At 36.7% G+C, this 19,770-nt stretch overlaps 1 protein-coding gene across 6 annotated transcripts in view; it reads left to right on the forward strand.

Moving 5' to 3' along the window:
- ADAMTSL1 (ADAMTS like 1) overlaps positions 1 to 19,770 on the forward strand; it is an 885,884-nt gene that overhangs the window by 532,456 nt on the left and 333,658 nt on the right. For all 6 annotated transcript variants that reach the window (XR_015243567.1, XM_086685377.1, XM_086685374.1 and 3 more), the window contains one exon: positions 5,998 to 6,125. Coding sequence is in view for 5 of the 6 variants with exons in the window: in XM_086685377.1 (XP_086541503.1) it covers positions 5,998 to 6,125 (128 nt within the window). In the remaining variant the exon portion in view is untranslated. The remainder of the gene's footprint in view (positions 1 to 5,997; positions 6,126 to 19,770) is intronic.

Below are 19,770 nucleotides of genomic sequence, written 5' to 3' on the forward strand. Positions count from 1 at the left end.
AAAAAAATTTTTTTAAGTTTATTTTGAGAGAGAGAGAGAGAGAGAGAGAGAGACAGCATGAGCAGGGGAGGGGCAGAGCGAGAGAGAATTTGAAGCAGGCTCCACACTGTTAGTACGGAACCCATTGCAGGGCTTGGAATCATGAACTGCGAGATCATGACCTGAGCCAAAACCGAGTCCGGCAGTTGGCCGACTGAGCCACCCAGACACCCTCAGAACTCCAGAGTCTTTTGATTGCTAATTTGTGCTTCACCCTACAACATTGTTCATAAGTCCCTGATAACCTGTCCGGTGAAAGAGGCTTCTGGATAAAGTGGTACATAGGTGGTCATTCTAAGGTTCATCTATTAGATGGTGAGATGCAGGGAACTCTTTATGTGATTACTCCAACTGCTTAACTACTTATAGCTTTCAGGTTTAAAGCTGTTCACCTGGGACTTGGTTATTGATCTTAAAGCAATTGGCTCTGAAATCAACCGCAAAACTATCAGGTGAAAACCACATTTAGGTAAACCAGTAATGATGAGGAAATGACACCATTATGAGGTTGATGAATTTATGGAAGCTATTCTAATCCTCTTCTAATATTCCTAGGACGTATATGATGATCTGTGGCCACAGCCTGCCTTCCATGCCGTTGTCATTGACTGAGGCTTGGCACCTCTTAACTGGACAGAGCAATGGGTGGATGGGCCCGGGGAATCAATTACTGAATTTTCTTACAAGAAAGTAGTTGATTTAAGAGTTGTCGTCAATGTTACATTCAAAGGTCATCATGTGGCATCAGAGATCTAGAAATAGCTAGTCTTTTTCTAAATTGAATAACTCAAGGCAAATACTCAATTTTCAAGAATTATAGAACCAAAACTCAGTCCTTTTTTCTCTCAGTGTTCACTGGATTTCTGAAATGTTGGCTCAAAAAAAGTGCTGATTGTCCATTTTAACCCATCCAATAACTACAAAGTAAACTAAATGCTACAAAAAAGATAGGATTTGTAATGGACTTTTCCCTCAAGTTTAATATCAGATGCAGTATTGACCATTTCGGATAAGTCCACTGGTGAAACATTGGCTTAAATACAGAATTTAATAGCCATTCTTCAGTTCTCAGTCAATTCATAGTAAATGACCATCATCTCACCTGACACTGTTGCTGCAATTCCCCGAAGTGGGGTCATGGGTAATCCCTTGGTCACTGTGTTTCACAGCATCCATGATCTTGCTTCTGAGATACTGAGATTGAAACACTACACTTATGTGACAGAAATCAAATTGGAAAGCGTTGACTGGGGTATATTTTAAAAGCTTAGAATTTTGGTTTCAGAAGCAATCATCGTTGCTTTTAGGCAACTCATTATCTAGACCTTATTATTTTTGCCTCATTTTCTCTTGCTAGATGCAACTCAAAGCTAACACTTTAAAAACAAAATGCTACTGTGGAGAGGAATGCACATTTCAAAATAAGAGAAAATAAGCTCGAGTCCCATCAGGACCAGGCACAAAAGTTGTTTATACTGAAGGCCTTCTTAAAAACCATAATAAGCAAATGCTGGTAGGTCTTAAATGACCCGAAAGGCATTGCTGAATTGTCATTTCTGGTTATAGATGTAAAAATCTGGCACAGTAAAAGAAGGGGAAAATCACTTTACTGTCTCTAACATTAAACATTGATTCAGTTGACATGAATTATGTTTATTCCACTTGCTAAAAGACACCTTGGAGATGGTTCCAGTTTGAGAAAAAAGGCCCACGACTTGCTTCTGAGTCTGCGTGTGATCTCTTTCAGAGCACTGTGGGCTCTTCCTATGTCTAGTTGTGCTGAAACTTGTAACTTGTGATGAGGTAAGATACAACCTCACTTTAGATGGAAAAGGTACACGAAAAATACCAAACAACTTTAGCACAGAGTTTGGAACAATTTACTTCTCTAGAAAAACAAATTCTCAACTATATATTATTTCCAAAACAGCTTATCCAGAGAGCAGCCAGAGGGAAACCTCCCAAGGATTTGGCATTCTGGTGTTCTTATCTCACACGGAAATGGAGTTCGCATGTGAATACCGTGTGTGTATTTATTTTTTTCGGTTGTAGTAACTGGATGGTATCATAATTTGTAATCACTCATCTTGCTCTTAATTATTTCATGAATCCTAGCATTTGTGATTTTGCTTTTCATCTCAGACTTATTTAATTTGAATAAAATGAGGGACATGGTATTGTACAAATGTATGTTTGTCACACAAGTCATTACCACATCCAGCAAATACCATAACTCTCTCAACAGAACTTCTTCCAGTCATACAGAGAAAACTAAAAGGGAGCCAGAAGATGCACAGTAAACTGTTCAAAAATCTGAAGAATGAATTTAATGGGTGTATGGACAATGTATACTTCATTGCCAAAGAGTCTTTTCTCCTTCAGTATTTAATTAAGCTCTGGAAACAGAGTGCCCCATATTGCCTTGATTAGAGGTTGATTTTATTAATCCTAAAAACCAGGCTTTGGAGCTCAGTAAATGCTTCCTTTAGAAAGAACATACTTTGGGGTAACCAGTGTGTTTCTGTTACCCATTCTATTCCACATTTTAGAGGAGCCTGTAACTACTGACAGATCATATCACCAGGCAAATGTAATATGGCAGGTGGCTGGAAAGTTCTGCTGTGGGAAAGTCAGAGTTTTCAGGGAGATGATGCCTTAAGAGTCTAGAGTCTCCACTACACTCAGCAGAAAAAGCACTAGTACCTTCCCAGAGTACCTCCTGTAACCTTTCAGAGTACATCTATGTTTATAAATTATGGTAACGATAAATAGTATCAGTAAAAGCCATTAATGCTTAGTGTATGTATATATTATTGTGATAAAATTTATAAAATTTACCATTTTAATCATTTTTAAGTATATTCAGTGACATTAAATATATTCACACCGTTGTACAACCATCACCACGATCCATCTCCAGAAATCTCTTCATTTTCCCGAACTGGAACTCTGTACTCATTAAAAATAATTGCCCATTCCTCCTGTCCCCCTACCCCTGGCAACCACCATTCTACTTTCTGTCTCTATGGATCTGGCCACTCCACACACCTCATCTAAGTGGAACCACACAATATTTGTCCTTTTGTATCTGCCTTATTTCTCTTAGTATGATATCTTCAGTGTTCGTTCATGTTGTAGCATGGGTCAGAATTTCCATCCTTTAAGGCTGGATAATATTTTGTTGTGTGTGTATATCACATTCCAGTTATCCATTCATCCACTGATGGACATCTGGGTTGTTACAACCTTACGTGATTTTTATATTTGGTTATTTTAATTCTCACAATACTAGTGTTTATTATCCTTATTTTCTGATTAGAAGACTGAAGGATAAGGAGGTCACAGCTAAGAAGCTCTGGAGCCAGGATTCTACTCCAGGTTGAGTAGGTCCTTCAGTCCCTTCTCTTTACTACTATGCTAGCCTTTGCTAGCCCTTTGCAAATGATTTATGAATTTAAATAAAGCTTCCATCACTTACATAAGCCTTGATACAACACTCTGAGGTGAGGTTTCTGACTTGACTTGTCCAGATTTTAAAAGGCCCAAGGAGGGGCACCTCGATGGCTCAGTCAATTTGAGCTTCCAACTCTTGATTTCAGTTCAGGTCATGATCGCAGAGTTGTGGGATCAAGCCCCAGGTCAAGCTCTGTGCTAAATGTGGAGCCTGCTTAGGATTCTCTCTCTCTCTCCCCTTCTGCCCCTCCTCCCCACTCACATGCGCTCACTCTCTCTCTCTCTCTCTCAAATAAAAAAAAAACTAAAAAAACATTTAAAAGGTCCAAGGAGTCGCCAGTGTGACAACAGAGCCCCATAGCAACTGATCTACAAAGAAGCTCATTACTACAAAATAAACAGTTTTCTGAAGGGCTAGAGGATGTTCTCTTCTTTTTCAGGAGCCCCTCCTGTGTGGATGATATAACCTTGAGTATAACTAGGTAGGGCATGAGAAAGTAATTAAAAATAAAAATAATAACAACAGCAATAACAATCTGAGTTATCATTGTAGACCTCATATACACTGGTGACCTCATTTACATTATCTCAAGTTCCCACAATGCTTTGTAAGAGGTTACCTTCCTGTTGCCTTCACATCCCAACCTTTCCTGGCATTCCACATCCCCTGTGCTCTCTCTTTAGAGACAAAACTGAAGGTGACATTGTCATATTGTCTAACATGCCTGTTTTCTTTCAGGTTTGTGTTTTCCAAATTTAAATTTGAAATTTTAATTTTTTCAGAAGTATGTCCTTGATTGATATAAGAAGATACCATCTTTTTGTTAATGTTTGTTTATTTTTGAGAGAGAGGTGGGGGGGTACAGAGAGAGAGGGAAACAGAGGTTCTGAAGTGGGCTGTGCACTGACAACAGAGAGCCTGATGCAGAGCTCAAACTCAGGAACCGTGAAATTGTGACCTGAGCCGAAGTCGGAGGCTTAACCAACTAAGCCACCCAGGCAGCCCCGAGAAGATACCATCTGTAATGTTTGAATATTGTGCTTGATTTACTCAGTAAAATAATTTGGCCCCAGTTCACATTAGCTATTTGTAGAACTGTTGCTATGGACTGAATTGTGCCCTGCACCGCAATTCATACATTAAAGTCCTAACCCCCAATGTGATGGTATATGGAGATGAGGCCTTTGGGAGATAATCAGTTTAGATAAGGTCATGAAAGGGGTCTCTCATGAGGGGATTCATGTCCTTAGAAGAAGAGACACCAGAGAGCTACTCTGTCTTCTCTCTGTCTGTCCATGCTCATACAAAGTGGAAGTCATGTGAGCACACAGTAAGAATGCTGCCTTCTGCAACCCAAGGGAAAAGCTCACACCAGCAGCTACGCATGCTGGCACCCTGTTCTCTGACTTTCAGCTTCCAGAACTATGAGAAAATAAATTTTTGTTTTTTAAGCCACCCAGTCTGGTATTTTGTTATGGCAGCATAAGCAGACTAATACAACTGTATTATTACGTATATTATTATTAATACCACTGTATTATTACGTATATATGACATTCTCAATTTATCATAACATAATTATTGGTAATATTTATTAGTGCTTTACTCTGAAACTTATCCTAGGCTAAGTTCATTTAACTTATCTTCTTCTATAGTGTGTATGTGTGTGTGTGTGTGTGTGTGTGCATGTAGTGTCATGGTTATAATATTATCCCCATTTTATAGAAAGGGAAATTTTAGTGTAGGCAGGTGGTAATTTAATTGTTCAGGGACACCTAGTAAAATCCATATCCAACCCAGGCAATTTCTAACTCTAGAGATTATTCTATGAACTATGGCACATATTTTATCTTTGACTCTTATGAGAAATGTGAAGTTCAACATGGAGACCCGCATATACCAATTTTCTATACAGTAGATACAGATTTCACTAGGAAGCCTTTCAGTAACAAGCAGATCTATTTGTCAAGAGGCAATCCCTGCATTACTGAAGTTACTTCATGCAGTTGTTGTAATTAACAAGTCTGAAATCTGGAAATGATGTTGCTCGATTAAAAAAATTATCAATTGTATAAAATGTTAAATTTTGGAAGGTAATGCTGATATGCACATTACAAGCTTCTCAGAGCAGAAGCATCTCTGAGAGAAGTTTCTCTGTTTTCACAAAGAGGTAGATGAGTAGACTTATGAACCCAAGGCAAAATCATGACTTCAGTGCAAAATGTGACTTCAATTTAACTTCCCCTCACCCAGATTCCTTATTCTTGCCCCCTTTTCTATTTGCTCCATTATGCAGATCCCTTGTTCCTTTCAGTCATGGCCCAGGGTCTCTAAACTCAAATAGTCCTCTCCCCAAACACATTATTCAACTGGAAAGAATCTAATAAATGTTTTCATCTCCAGCAAGGCTATCATATTCAGACATACAAAAGGCCCACACTTTAGGACACATGTTTCAGGGTTCAATGGGGACATGATACTGACCATTCTCTTTTTCCTCACAGAGCTCCAGGACAGCACGCTCTGAGGAGGACCGGGATGGCTTGTGGGATGCTTGGGGCCCATGGAGTGAATGCTCACGCACCTGTGGTGGAGGGGCCTCCTACTCTCTGAGACGCTGCCTCAGCAACAAGTAAGTCCTGCATCCCAGATGAGGGAGTTTGTAAGGCCCATATGTAGTAGGTTCAATGCATACTTTTGTGGTTGGGGTTATTAAGACCATTTTGTTGCACACAAATCTGGATGGAAGAAAGGTACAAAGAATTAAATATGTGCATCTCCAGCTAGGTTATTTATATACTCTTATATGATAAGTGATATAGAATTTATCTCATTTACAGAGGAAATGTTGTCTATTTTCATATTAGAACTAGAAGGTTGATTTATAAGTAGAAATGGACCATAATATATGGCACTTTTTGGATCCCCTTAAATTTTAGTGACAAGAATAGCAACAATATTAACATTAACAACATATTAAGTTTATGTTGGATTCCAATGTTATCAAGCACTTTGCAAATAAGTGGTATATTGGTTTGGATTTCTTGGATGTCTGGAAGTTTCCTGAGATTATTCAATTCAATGAATGATGAAGTTTGCATATAAGGAGGTTTGGAAAACAGAAACTTCTTGGGAACCTGGCATGGGAATGAGAGCAGTGGTGAAGGTGGAGAGTGGCTAATGGTTTCTAAGCTGAAAGTAAAGGCCTGAGGCATTAAAATGGAAGTCTACTTCAAATAATAATAAGTCAGAACTGTTTCTTGATCTGTGTGGTCTATGACTAGATTTTTCTTCAAACTATAAAATACAGAGTACAATAGTAATATTTTTAATGAGAGATTTTTATTTGACAGTGAAGAGTGTTACATGTGACAAGTAAGAGGTTTGATCAAAATTACTATATACTATAGAACATGGAACAGAAGAAAAAAATATCTATCTATATATATCTGCTGATTCTTCTAGACTTTTCATAATGAAACAGCACAAAGTGGTGAGATACAGGTTCAGAAAAATGTCAGCTTACTCTAATGAGAGAATTTCTTGAAATCAGGGTCAACGTCTTACTCTTTTCTGTGCCCCCCAGTCCCACACATGGTCTGACAGATAGATTTTCCTTCACTGAATCCATGATAACTAGAGACCATTTTGGTTCCAGGCAGATCCTAATGGAAATGGTGTACCCTGGGAAACCTGGCCAAAGGGCATATCTTGCAAGAAACCGGATTAATTATGTTACTTAGCCATTATGGTGTTTGGTTCTACTCAGAAGATGGAGCTATTGGATTACATCCACTAGCAAGTTTGTTTGTCATCTTTGGAGGCCAGTGTCATAACAAATGAGGTCCCCGAGCTGACCAGAAAAAACTACACCTTTCATTTTTATGATTCACCTCTTCTCTTCGTCTCAAATATCAAAACCTCCCTACGTCTGTACTACATGATGCTGCATGGTGATAGCACTGCAAGATATAACTGATAACAAACATACATCAGTAAAGCCAAAATGTACAGATTTGAAATGTTCCTATTATACAGTTTTCTCGAATTACCGTGCTTGAATATGCTATAGAGGTGAGCCAAAACATGTATCTCACAAAGCTGGTAAGGAGTGTATGGGAACTTTCATACTGGCTCGTTGATGTGAATGCTACATTGTGAGAATCTTGTATGGAGTAAGAGACTGACAAGCAACTTGAGGGATAAGTACAATCACAGGTAGAACTCTGTCATTCGGCAAAGCATCAAATATATTATAACATCATATAACATCAGTTATGTGAAATTCACACTTACCAGTTTTGTCACCTAGTAAATTAAGGCTCCAATTGTTAGGATTTTATTAAGATACTATAGAAGATATCATCTATCATCTACTCATAATGAATTGGCAAAGTAAAATGTAAAATCTAAAATTATAAACATATAGACTATATGTCCCTATTTGAATTTCAAATATTGAAAAAAATACATTAGGTAAACTCATACTAGGCTGGAGAAGAAGCTAAAACAATGGGGAGAGGGGCAGGACACCAACCTACCATGAGTGGTTATCTGTGGCCCTCTTGTTCATTTTTTTTTTTTAATTTTTTTTTTTTTAGTGTTTATTTATTTTTGAGACAGAGAGAGACAGAGCATGAATGGAGGAGGGTCAGAGAGAGAGGGAGACACAGAATTTGAAGCAGGCTCCAGGCTCTGAGCTGTCAGCACAGAGCCCGACACGGGGCTTGAACTCACGGACTGCAAGATCATGACCTGAGCCGAAGTCGGACGCTCAACCGACTGAGCCACCCAGGTGCCCCTTTGTTCATTTTTTAATGGCTAATGAACTTAACGGGTTTTCTCTCATCTCCACTCCACATTTAATGTGGGCACCTTATACTCTTGAGAAAGATCACAGGTTATGAATGTATATGTCCTTAGAGGCCCAACAAGTAACTGGAATGTGTGTTGTAGTCTAACGGTAAGCACTCAAATTCAGCCTAAATGAATCCCATTGACCTGCTGAATTAATTTTCCAGACTGATTTTCCAGTCCTGTTCTCACTTTTAGCTCTGATATTTTTAAGTCTGTCAGCTAATAATTACTCTGTTCCAAATATGATAGAACTGTAAAAAGGAGCTAAAATACTCAGATTTTATGGAATAAATGACAACTACTCAACTTCTGGAGTTAATTATGTTCTGTGATGGACGGGGAGACTGGGAAGAGGCTTGGTTAACTTTATGAGTTTGAGAACATCTTCTCTGAGTGATCTTTTGAAGAGTGCAGGAAAATAAAAATCAGTGGAGGGAAAGCAGGGTGAAAATATAAATAAGCATTAAATATAAAACTCATCCTTCTCACTGGCAGTGCTTGGTGCTGGAGAAAATGCCCTGACCCGGGGAGATACTGAGCAGAATCCTTCCTTTGCCTTCTCCCCCATCCTTTTTCTAGGCTCACAGAAAGTAAGCAGTGCTTCATTTTCCCAATTTCTGATATTAGACTATTGATAATTGCCTTTACTTGCAACCCTGGTTTGAGCAATAAGGGAAGGCACCGTATACACTTTTTTTCTACAACATTTACTAATTTCTGGAAGATTATGTTAGGTGTCATTGAGCAACTCTGATAATACAACTATTGCTAATCTTGCATCACTAAGTCTGCTTTGATTTTTGCATCATAACATCTGCTGTTATTTTTTTTTTCTAATTAGAAAATGGACTATGCATACTTGTACTTTATGATGGCTCTTCATTTCAAGTGAATTAGACAATGTACCAACTACCTTGAGAAGCTGCTGCTTCTGTCCAGTTCTTCACATCCTCCAGTAGATATTCTGAAGTAATATTTTTAACAAATGTGTTTTTCTCATTTATCTAGGATTGTGTGTTGTTTAGTGGAAACTATCCTTCTTCGACCTAAATTACTTAAGCATATAGTTTTAAATTTGATACTAAAGATCTGTCTCTGAGAGTTCTAGCTTTGTCTTCAGCCGGTTAATTTAACTTTTCCCATAAGGAGTTCCAGATGCATAAGGCACTTAAGAATACTGTGTGTAACGTCATATGTACCACTGTATTAGGTCTGTGCCAAAATCAAGGTCAAAGAGGTAAACTGCAGTTCATTTGAAATGGCAATGAGTCAGATAGCTGGATGCTCTTAAGTGTGGTGTCAACCTTTATATTGGTGCCTGAAGAAGACTTAAAGGTCTTTTGTGACATTTTTTATCTTCTGCAAGGCCAATTAATCTCCAGACTAATAAATAGTATGGATTAATAGATTAATACATTAGGAGTAAGAATATTTTGTTAAATCACAACTGGTTAAATGAAGGGCTTGTCATACCTATATGTACTCAAGTAGCAAAAATAATAATAAAAAAATTATTTCAAAAGCCTTACTTATAAAGGATGAAAGCATTTTTTAAAGTTAATAACTTTTGCATTGAATTCTTTAGTTGAATAGAATTTTTTGGAGCAGAATAAAATTATTAGATGAACAAGAAATAAAATCATCACACTGCGGAGGTGCCTAAAAAAAGATTATGATATTGTTCCAAAGGGATGTGGCTGCCAGAATGTTGTCAATATAAATACAGAAAAATTAAAATAAACATCCTCAAGGAGTCTTATCTCACAGTAATTGGAAAGATCATTCAAACTTGTCATTTCATAATAATTGTGCTAAGTGAAATCAAGCTAACTCTTCAGATTTTTTAATTGCAAACACAATTTTTCTCCCATAAAAATATTGATACTACAGCAATATAAGCTTTAGTTAGCAAGTAATTTCTACGCCATATAATAATAAATACCAAAAGAAAAATTTTAACATTAAGATTTGACTTCTTAAACAAATATTTTTTCCCTTTAAAGTCATTTCATCTTTATCAAAACATCCAATTAAGTTTCATAGGACCTGTTTTAAGACATTTTAGAACTTTCAGCTAAAGTGAACCCCAAAGCAAGATTTATCTGTTATTCTTCATCTGGTGTTATATGTTATCAGACTTGTTTTCATTGGAAATGCTTGAGTTTTTGTTTAAAAGAAAGATATGCAAGTTCAGAATGGGTCTGACTACTCTGTCATTTATATGAGGAAGTCTTTTCATTGTGTTAGGAAAGATTTCACATTTTAGGATGTTTAAGAGTTTGTGGTTGCCTTCCTTTTACTTTCTGGGTTAAAGCCTAATCTAAATGTATTACCAGGACTTCTAATAGTCCAGGTCATATATCTTAGAGGGATGTGGTCCTCCCCTGCACCCCTAAGCTCTGATCTCCTTTCGAGAGGAGAATAAGTCGAAAGACTGAATGTTTGGAACCGTTTTGTCCCATAAACCTGTTTATTAGAATAAAAAATGGTTGGAAATGTGTTTGGTGTCCATAACCTTTACTAGCCATGCTGGGAATTTATAATTCTTGGCCGTCTTTTTCTGTTTATTTAAAAATTCTTTATTTGGCTAGTTCAATAGCCCTTGTGAAGTCATTATTTCTTTTCAATTTTCTTTTTTTTTTTTAAACTGCTTTATAGGGATATCTTTGACACGTAAAAACTACATATATTTAAGGTATACAACTTACTGTTTCAATGTATTTATATATTGTGGAAGGATCACTACCATGAAGCTAAATAATTTATCCAACACACCTATATAGTTACATATTGTGTATATGTACATAGTTACATAGTGCATATGTGTTGAGAAGATTTAAGAGATACCCTGTTTCAACTTTCAAGCATACAATACAGTATTGTTAACTATCATCACCATACTGTACATTAGATTTCCCAAAGTGATTCATCTTGCATAACAGAAACTTTGTACCCTTTAACTAACATCTCCTCATTTTCCCTTCTCTCCTGCTCCTGGCAAAACACCATTATACTTACTCTCTGCTTTTATGACTTTAACTATTTTAGATTCCACTTATAAGTGAGATCATTCAGTGTTTGTCTTTTTTTGTCTGGCTTATTTCACTTAGCATAATGTCCACCAGATTCTTCCATGATGTCACAAATGGCAGGACTTCCTTCTTGTTAAGACTAAATAATATTCCATTGTATGTATATACCACATTTTCTTCACCCATCCCTCTGTCAGTGGCATTTAGATGGTTCCCATGTCTTCACTATTATGAATAATGCTGCAGTGAAAATGGGTGCAGATATCTTTTCAAATTCCAGCTTTCATATCCTTTGGATATATATACTCAGAAGTGATATTGCTAGATCATATAGTAGTTATATTTTTAATTTTTTGAGGAACCTCCATACTGTTATATAATAGTTTTACCATTTTCTGTTCCTACCAACAGTGTACAAAGGTTCCCTTTTCTTTATGTCCTTGCCAACACTTGTTACTTTTGTCTTTTTGATAATAGCCATTCTAACAGGTATGAGCAGATATCTCATTATGGTTTTGATTTTCACTTCCCTGATGATTGGTGATGTTGGGCACCTTTTCGTGTACCTGTTGGCCATTTCTGTTTCTTCTTTTAAGAAATGTCAATTCAGGTTTGTTGCCCATTTTTTGATTGGATTATTTGTTTTTTCACAATTGTGTTGTAAGAGTCTCTAATATATTTTAGATATTAACCCTTTATCAGATATATGGTTTGCAAGTAACTTCTCCAATCAAAGCCAATGAATAGATTGCCTTTTAACTTTGTTGACCGTTTCCTTTGGTGTACAGAAGCTTTTTAGTTTCATCTAGTCCCACTTACCTATTTTTGCTTTTGTTACAGGCAGTTTTGGTGTCATGACCAAAAATCATTGCCAACACCAATGTCAAAAGTTTTTTCCCTCTTTTCTTTTAGAAATTTTATCGTTCCAGGTCTTATAATTAAGTCTTTCATCCATTTTGAGTTAGTTTTTTTTTTTTAATTCACTGTGAGAATAAGGGTCCAATTTTATTCTTGTGCATGTAGATAACCAGTTTTCCTAATGCCATTTATTGAAGAGAGTATCTTTTCACTATCATTGTGAGTTCACCATTGTGGCACTCTTATCCAAGATTGGTTGACTATATATGTGTGGGTATATTTCTGAGCTCCTTGTTTTGTTCTGTTGGTCTAAATGTCTGTTTTTATGCAGTACTATAATGGTTTGATTACTATAACTTTGCAGTATAGTTTGAAATCAGGAAGTGTGATGCCTCTAGCTTTGTTCTTCTGCCTCAGGATTTCATTGGCTATTTGGGATCTTTTGAAGTTCCACATAACTTTTAGGATTGTTTCTCTATTTATGTAAAGAATGCCATTGGGATTTTGATATGGAGTGTGTTGAATCTGTAGACCACTTTGGGTACTATGGACATTTTAACAATATTAATTCTTCCAATCTGTGAGCAAGGGTTATCTTTCCATTTATCTGTGTCTTCTTTAATTTCCTTCATCATTGTTTTATAGTTTTCAGGGTATAAGTCTTTCACCTAATTGGTTAAGTTTATTCCTAAGCATTTTATTATTTTTGATGCAGTTGTAAGTGGGATTTACTTAATTTCATTTTCAGATGGTTTGTTGTTAATGTGTAGAAAATCCACCAATTTTTATATGTTGATTTTGTATCCTGAAACTTTGCTGAATTCATTTATTAGTTCTAACAGTTTGTTGTTGTTGAATCTTTAAATTTTTCTACATATATGATCATGTCATCTGCAAAGATGATCTTATTCTTTTCCAATTTAATTTGGATGCCTTTTATTTCTTGTCTAATTGCTTCGACTAGAACTTTTGGTACTGTGTTAAATAGAAGTAGTGAGAATGAGTATTCTTGCTTACATTGGATCTTAGAGGAAAAGTTTTCAGTTTTTCCCCATTGATCATGATGTTAGCTGTGGTTATTCAAATATGACCTTCATTGCGTTGAGGTAAGTTCTTTTTATACCTATTTTTAATGGTGTTTTTTAAATCATGAACAGATATTGAATTTTTTTACACTCCTTTTCCTGCATCTGTTGAGCTTATCATGTGGTTTTTATCTTTCATTCTGTCAATGTGATGTATGACTTTGATTGATTTGCATATGCTGTACCACCCTTACACCTCACAGATAAGTCCTACTTGGTCATAGGTACAGTGCTTTTCATGTGCTATTGAATCCAATTGGGTAGAATTGTATTGATGATTTTTGCAACCATGTTCATTAGGGATATTGGCCTATGGTTTTCTTTTCTTACAGTTTATTTGTTTGTCTGGCTGTGGTTTCAGAGCAATATTGGCCTTATAAGATTCATTTGGAAGTGTTCTCTCTCCTACTTTTTGGAAGACTTTAAGAAGGATTGGTATTACTATTTTTTAAATGTTTAGTAAAATTCACCAGTGAAACCGTTAGGTCCTGGCTTTTCTTTCTTGGGAGGTATTTGATTATCGATTCAATTTTCTTATTTGCTACTGGTCTGAACTAGAAAAAGAACAAAACAAGCCTGCAGTTATCCTGAAAAAAAGAAGATAATAAAGATTAGGAAAAAAATGGATCAAATAGAGGTTAGGAAAACAATAGAAAAAATTCAACTAAACTAAGAGTTGTTTTTTTTTTTTTTTTGAAAAGATAAGATCAACAAATGCTTGGCTAGACTAAGAAAAAAAGAGAAAAGATGAAAATAAAACCAGAAATAAACAATAAGACATTATAATAAATGCCTCGGAAAACAAAAGGACCATAAGGAACTATTATGAACAATTATACCAATAAATTGGGTAACCTAGAAGAAATGAGTAAATTCTAAGAAACATATAACCTTCTAAGGGTGAATCTCCTCAATTTTCATTCATTCATTAAATAAATATACACTGAATATCTATCATGTATCAGGCAAGTTGCTAGGTATAACTAAGGGTAAAAGACCCAGGAGTCAGGCATCTGCTTTGGGGGATTTAACAAATTATTAAGTTTTTGCTGATTATACTGAATTTCTACTGATTGTAGTTATATAATATTTTAAGAAGAGAATTTCCTCCCAGTTATGTAAATAGGTAATATATATGTAGCAATGGTTCTTAATCTTAGCTGTACTTTAGAATCACCTGTATATATATATATATATATATATATATATATATATATATATATATATATATCCCGCTGAAAGCCAATTAAATACAAATCTCTACAGCTGGAACTCTGATATCAATACATCTTTCAAAAGCTCTCCAAATGATTTTAATGTGTAACCAGTGTTAAAACTGCTGCTGTATTCACTGTTGACAATAGCCAAAGCATGGGAGGAGCCCAAATGTCCATTGACGAATGAATGGATAAAGAAGATGTGGTGCAATGGAATATTACTGGGCAATCAAAAAGAATGAAATCTTGCCATTTGCAAGTACATGGATGGAACTAGAGGGTATTATGCTCAGCGAAGTTAGTCAGAGAAAGACAAATATGTGACTTCACCCATATGATAAAGGGAAGATACAAAATAGATGAACATAAGGGAAGGGAAGCAAAAATAATATAAACAGGGAGGGGACAAAACATAAGAGCCTCTTAAATATAGAGAACAAACTGAAGGTTACTGGAGGGGTTGTGGGAGGGGGGATGGGCTAAATGGGTAAGAAGCATTAAGGAAGACCCTTTTTGGGATGAACACTGGTGTTATACATAGGGAATGTATCACTGGAATCTACTCCTGAAATCATTATTGCACTATATCCTAACTAACTTGGATGTAAATTTGAAAATAAATTTAAAAAACCCTGCTGCTCTATTAAAGGAGATGATAGTGGAATGATTCAGCTCCCTGGGATTTTTTGGAAGTTAGGGTAATGAATAAAAGAAGGAATTTTCTGGTAAAAGAGATTTGTTTATGTTTACATTCCTCACTCAGGTTTCTGTGAAATGACCCAATCTACAGCATTGGAGGAAAGCCCTGGGCACCAGCATGTCAGGATGTAAAAGTGGTGATTGTGCCCCTACTACTGTGAGCTAAAGGAATAACTTTTCTGAGTGGTTATACAGTTGTCAGTATAGTAAGGTCAGCCTTGCCCAGATTGACAAATGGACTAAGTGATTTCTGAAGTTTTCTTCCATTCCATTATTAAGCTTACAAGTATGACCCTTTAAAATGCCTCCAGGTTGTTAGTGAATGACTAAGTTAATGCCCCGAGCCTGGGATATTTTATGCAAATTCTCTAGGATCCACCTGCCTTCAAATTCATTAAATTTCTTATCCATTGAGTGGAGTTTATCTTTCTACCTTCAATTCCACATTTATCATTATGCAGAAAGAAAGGCTTCCTAATAGTACTTGAGGTCTTTAATTTTTCTTATATTTTCTTAAATTTCTTATCCATTGAGCGGAGTTTAACTTTCTACCTTCAATTCCGCATTTATCATTATGTGGAAAGAAATGCTTCCTAATAGTACTTGAGGTCTTTTATTTCTCTGTTTGGGTCCAATTTGTGCAACAGAAAAGAGGAGTTTATCTAACCCTAACTGTGTTTGCTTACTTTCAACCACTGGGGGAGAGGGAGGTGGTGGGAAGGAAGGAGGAAGGAGGGAATGATAAAGAAGAAGAGAAAGATTAAGAGAAATTAAAGGGACACCAGATATTAACAGCTAAAGACAAGGGATACCAGAATTACATACATTGGGGGAAGGATGCTTTACCTGGAGACAGAAAGAATAAGTATAGAATGCTAAGTAACATCATAGTCATGTGTGACCATCAGCTGAAACCCATAACTACATATGTCAACCTTAAATAGCTGCATAACCAATCCCTACCTCTGGGTTTTGGGGTAGGACTCACAGGTCAAGATTGGGATCTTTTCCTAGTGAGAGAGTCACATGTTTGGGAGCCTGGCTCTCATAACAGTGCGTTTCACTGTCTCTGAGAGAGTCTTTAACCTATTTTGTGGACTATCCCTTTTATTTATTTATTTTTTTATCAAACTACTAATTTTGAATCTTGGTCCCATTATTTTCTAGCCAGGTGACACTGCACTGGGTTTTTAGTTTTTCTGGGATTCAATTTGTCGCATCTATGATGTCAAGTGGGCAGTTCCTGGAACAGAATAGGTGTTCAATAAATATTTATATTCAGTGAATGTCTAAGGTGCCCTTCAACTCTAAAATTGAACGTGTGACCCTGAGACAGAGAGCTTTTCTCCTGCACATGTGCAGTCAAAACCCATTTTGCTGCCAGATAGGAAGAGGAACAAAAGCTGCTCTTAATATGAATGGTTTTAAAGAAAAATGTTGTTATTCTCCAGGCCCCCATCTTACAACGGACATCTGGGTGATATGGGCGGATTGAAGAACTTTTGTCTCCAGCCAAAATAATTCATAAATTCCCAGCTCCAGGGTTGTATCGGGTGAGGTTGTGAGAGTCCTAGAGTTTCATAATATACATTTTCCTCATGGGGAAGATGGAAAAGTTGGACTTGATGTTGCTAAAACACATTTGTTTTTATTCTCATTCTTTGCCTCTTTTGGCTACTGAGCAAATGTAAGATCATTTGCAAACCTTATGGCATGTGTGTATGTATAATAAAGTGCATGTCCTTCCTGTGAGCGGATCTCAAGCCAAGGGCAGCAATCCCCCTGCCCCACACCCCAGCATATTTCAGAGGGAGCAAATGCATCGCAGTGACAAATACAACTTAGAATAAATATGTGGAAATAAACATGTCTGTAAAAAAAATGCAGTTTCTTTCCTCTGGTAGCTATTTCACTTCCTTTTATGCTTTTCACCTTCACTTTATTATAGAAAGATTTTAATCAGGTTTTAGGGTTCACAACTTAGAGCAAATATTAAACCAAAAGTTCTTCATGGCCTGAAATTATCCTGATAGCATTTCCTTCTGTTCTACGCCTTCTCTTTAACTTTGACCCACCCACCCTTCCTTCGCTCCTGTCTTCCCTCCCTCCTTCCTTCCTTCTTTTCTCTTCTCAAGAAATGCTTATGGAGTACTAACCATAAACGAGGCACTTCACTAGGCACTGGGGCTCAGAGATCAAAACATAGACTGCAGGGGAGAAAAGCAAATAAAAGAAACCAAAAATAGGTTTTTTTAAAGTGAAAACAGTCCTGGCCAGCTACAGGACTGTCCTGATCCTTTAAAATACTGACCACATTGTTGTCTCTCTGCCTCTTGTTCTAATGAGCTTCTTACCTTCAATGTTCCTCCACACCCATGCCCAGCTAGTAAAATTCATCACACACTCAGCAGTGGTCTTCAGCCTCATTTTGATATACTTATAAGTCATTTCTCTTCACACCACTTTGAATTACCTTTACACAGACTGGCATGTGTTATGGTTTCTTGTATGGCACTGTATCCCAAATACTATCATCTATGAGCACAGGTTTTATCTTTCTTGTTTTATATTTTACTGCCATGCACATAGTAGGTGCTCAGTTCAGTGTTGGATGAATTCGCTGAATAGAATATTTGGGCCAGGAACCTACTGTAGGACTGTTTCTTGAGTAACCCTTTCTCCCATCACATTCTTGGGATACTTATGGCCCATATGGGACATTCTACCTAAGATATTGCCTTCTTAAGTACTTTCTTCTCACCAGCTTGTCCCTTTGTCCAGTTCCTTTTGTATTTAGTATCCAGACCATGCCCATTAGTAGTTGACTATGCATTATACTGTTGTGTGTTTTACGTGGATGGATGTAGATTGTTTTCCAACTAAATTATAACTTTGAAAGGATCAAAAAAGGCCATCATTTTTCTATCTTTCACAGTTCCTTGCATAGTACTGGTTCAGACTGGATGCTCAGTAAATGTGTTAAGTGACTATAAATCTGAAGGCATTATACAAAAGCTTGCTAACCAGAAATCCTGCACGGGGGCTCATTTTCACTGTGAGACTGCTTATTGTACATTTTCCTCATTAGATTTTCTCAACAGTATGCTTGGAGCAGTTTCTGGCTTCATTAGAAGTTGGGCATGATCATTATGGTTTATATTGTCATTGTTCTTGCTTTTTTCTTTGTTGATTGCATGAGCATACTCCTCATTTTCATAACCTCTGCCCATATTTGTGAGAACTCAATGCTTTCTTGTAACATGTCAGTCTTTGAAGAACAGACAGAGATATGTAAAATCATATTTGTTTGGGGAAAAAAATTGGCATTGATTTTTCTGGTTGTAATTTAGAACATACCAAACACTCATAATAGCAAATAAACCAATTTGACACTCACAAGACAAACTCCCAAATTCAGTCTATAATATCCTCATGTGGGTCTACATTTTAACAGCTCTGTAGCTGCTTAGCCGCTGCTAGAGAATCTGTAACAGAGAAGACTTCCTTAGTTCCCTATGGTAGAGAGAAGATCAAACAACCAGAGGGCATGTCTTCTCAGAACGTTTTCCCCAAACCTACATCATTTCCATTCATAGTGAATTTGTTCTCTACATGAAGTTTTAGTAACCCTCTCTGTATACACAAACCAGGGTCTCCAAGCTGGCACAGCATTCAGAATGTTTTTATAATGAGAGATTAGTATAGAGAAGAAGTGTTGAATTATAAAACTAAGGTTACAAAAATATGTTACCTATGCCAAAGAAACACTTTTAAGCCAAGGCGTCGATTTATGGCACTGTTTTAAAATTTGGGCCTCCGCTACCCCCTAGTCTGTTTAAAATTGCTTTGAAAATTCAGGTTTTAGGCCAACTGTTCTTTTGGCTCCTTTGGCCGCATTAGAGTCTCTGGCAGATTGAGAAGAACTAGTGTGACACCAGGGCTGTGTCTGTTCCCAGCCAGCTCACCTACTGATGGATGATGCTTGGCAGCATGCCTCCTTGTTGTTTGTTGTATTATTACGACAGAAAGCATTTTCAAAAGCTACATTTATCAAGTTGTCATAATAGTTTGGCTTGTATATCTATCTACTCAGAAAAAAAAATAAATCTCTCTCTTAGCACTAATCTGTTGGAGCCACATGATGCATCACGTGCAGAAGAGGCAGTGCAAAATGAAAAGGCCATTCTGCATGAGATTCAGGGACCTTTCAACTAAATGATTAAAGGAAGAGGTATTTTTTTATGTATGCATTTGAAAGTCCCAGAGCACCAAAGACCTGTCCCCACCTTGTTTCAAGGGTACTTTTCCATGGGTGGTTGTGTTTGTTGCAGATGCCTTATTCCTAGAATTTTGGAGGGAAAACACTGAAATTTGCCACAAAGAAGGTCAAAGACACTCTTAATGTTTAAGATGGATTTTTCATTGGCAGGTATCACCAGATTAAACATCACTTGTTGTGGAGAACCTTATAAGCAAGATAGGTGGTTGTCTGGGAGCTCAAGACTGTTTGAAGCTGGGATTCAGAATCT

This window comes from Puma concolor, chromosome D4 (assembly GCF_028749965.1).
Source record: "Puma concolor isolate L17-30 chromosome D4, mPumCon1.1.hap2, whole genome shotgun sequence".
Lineage (NCBI taxonomy): Eukaryota > Metazoa > Chordata > Mammalia > Carnivora > Felidae > Puma > Puma concolor.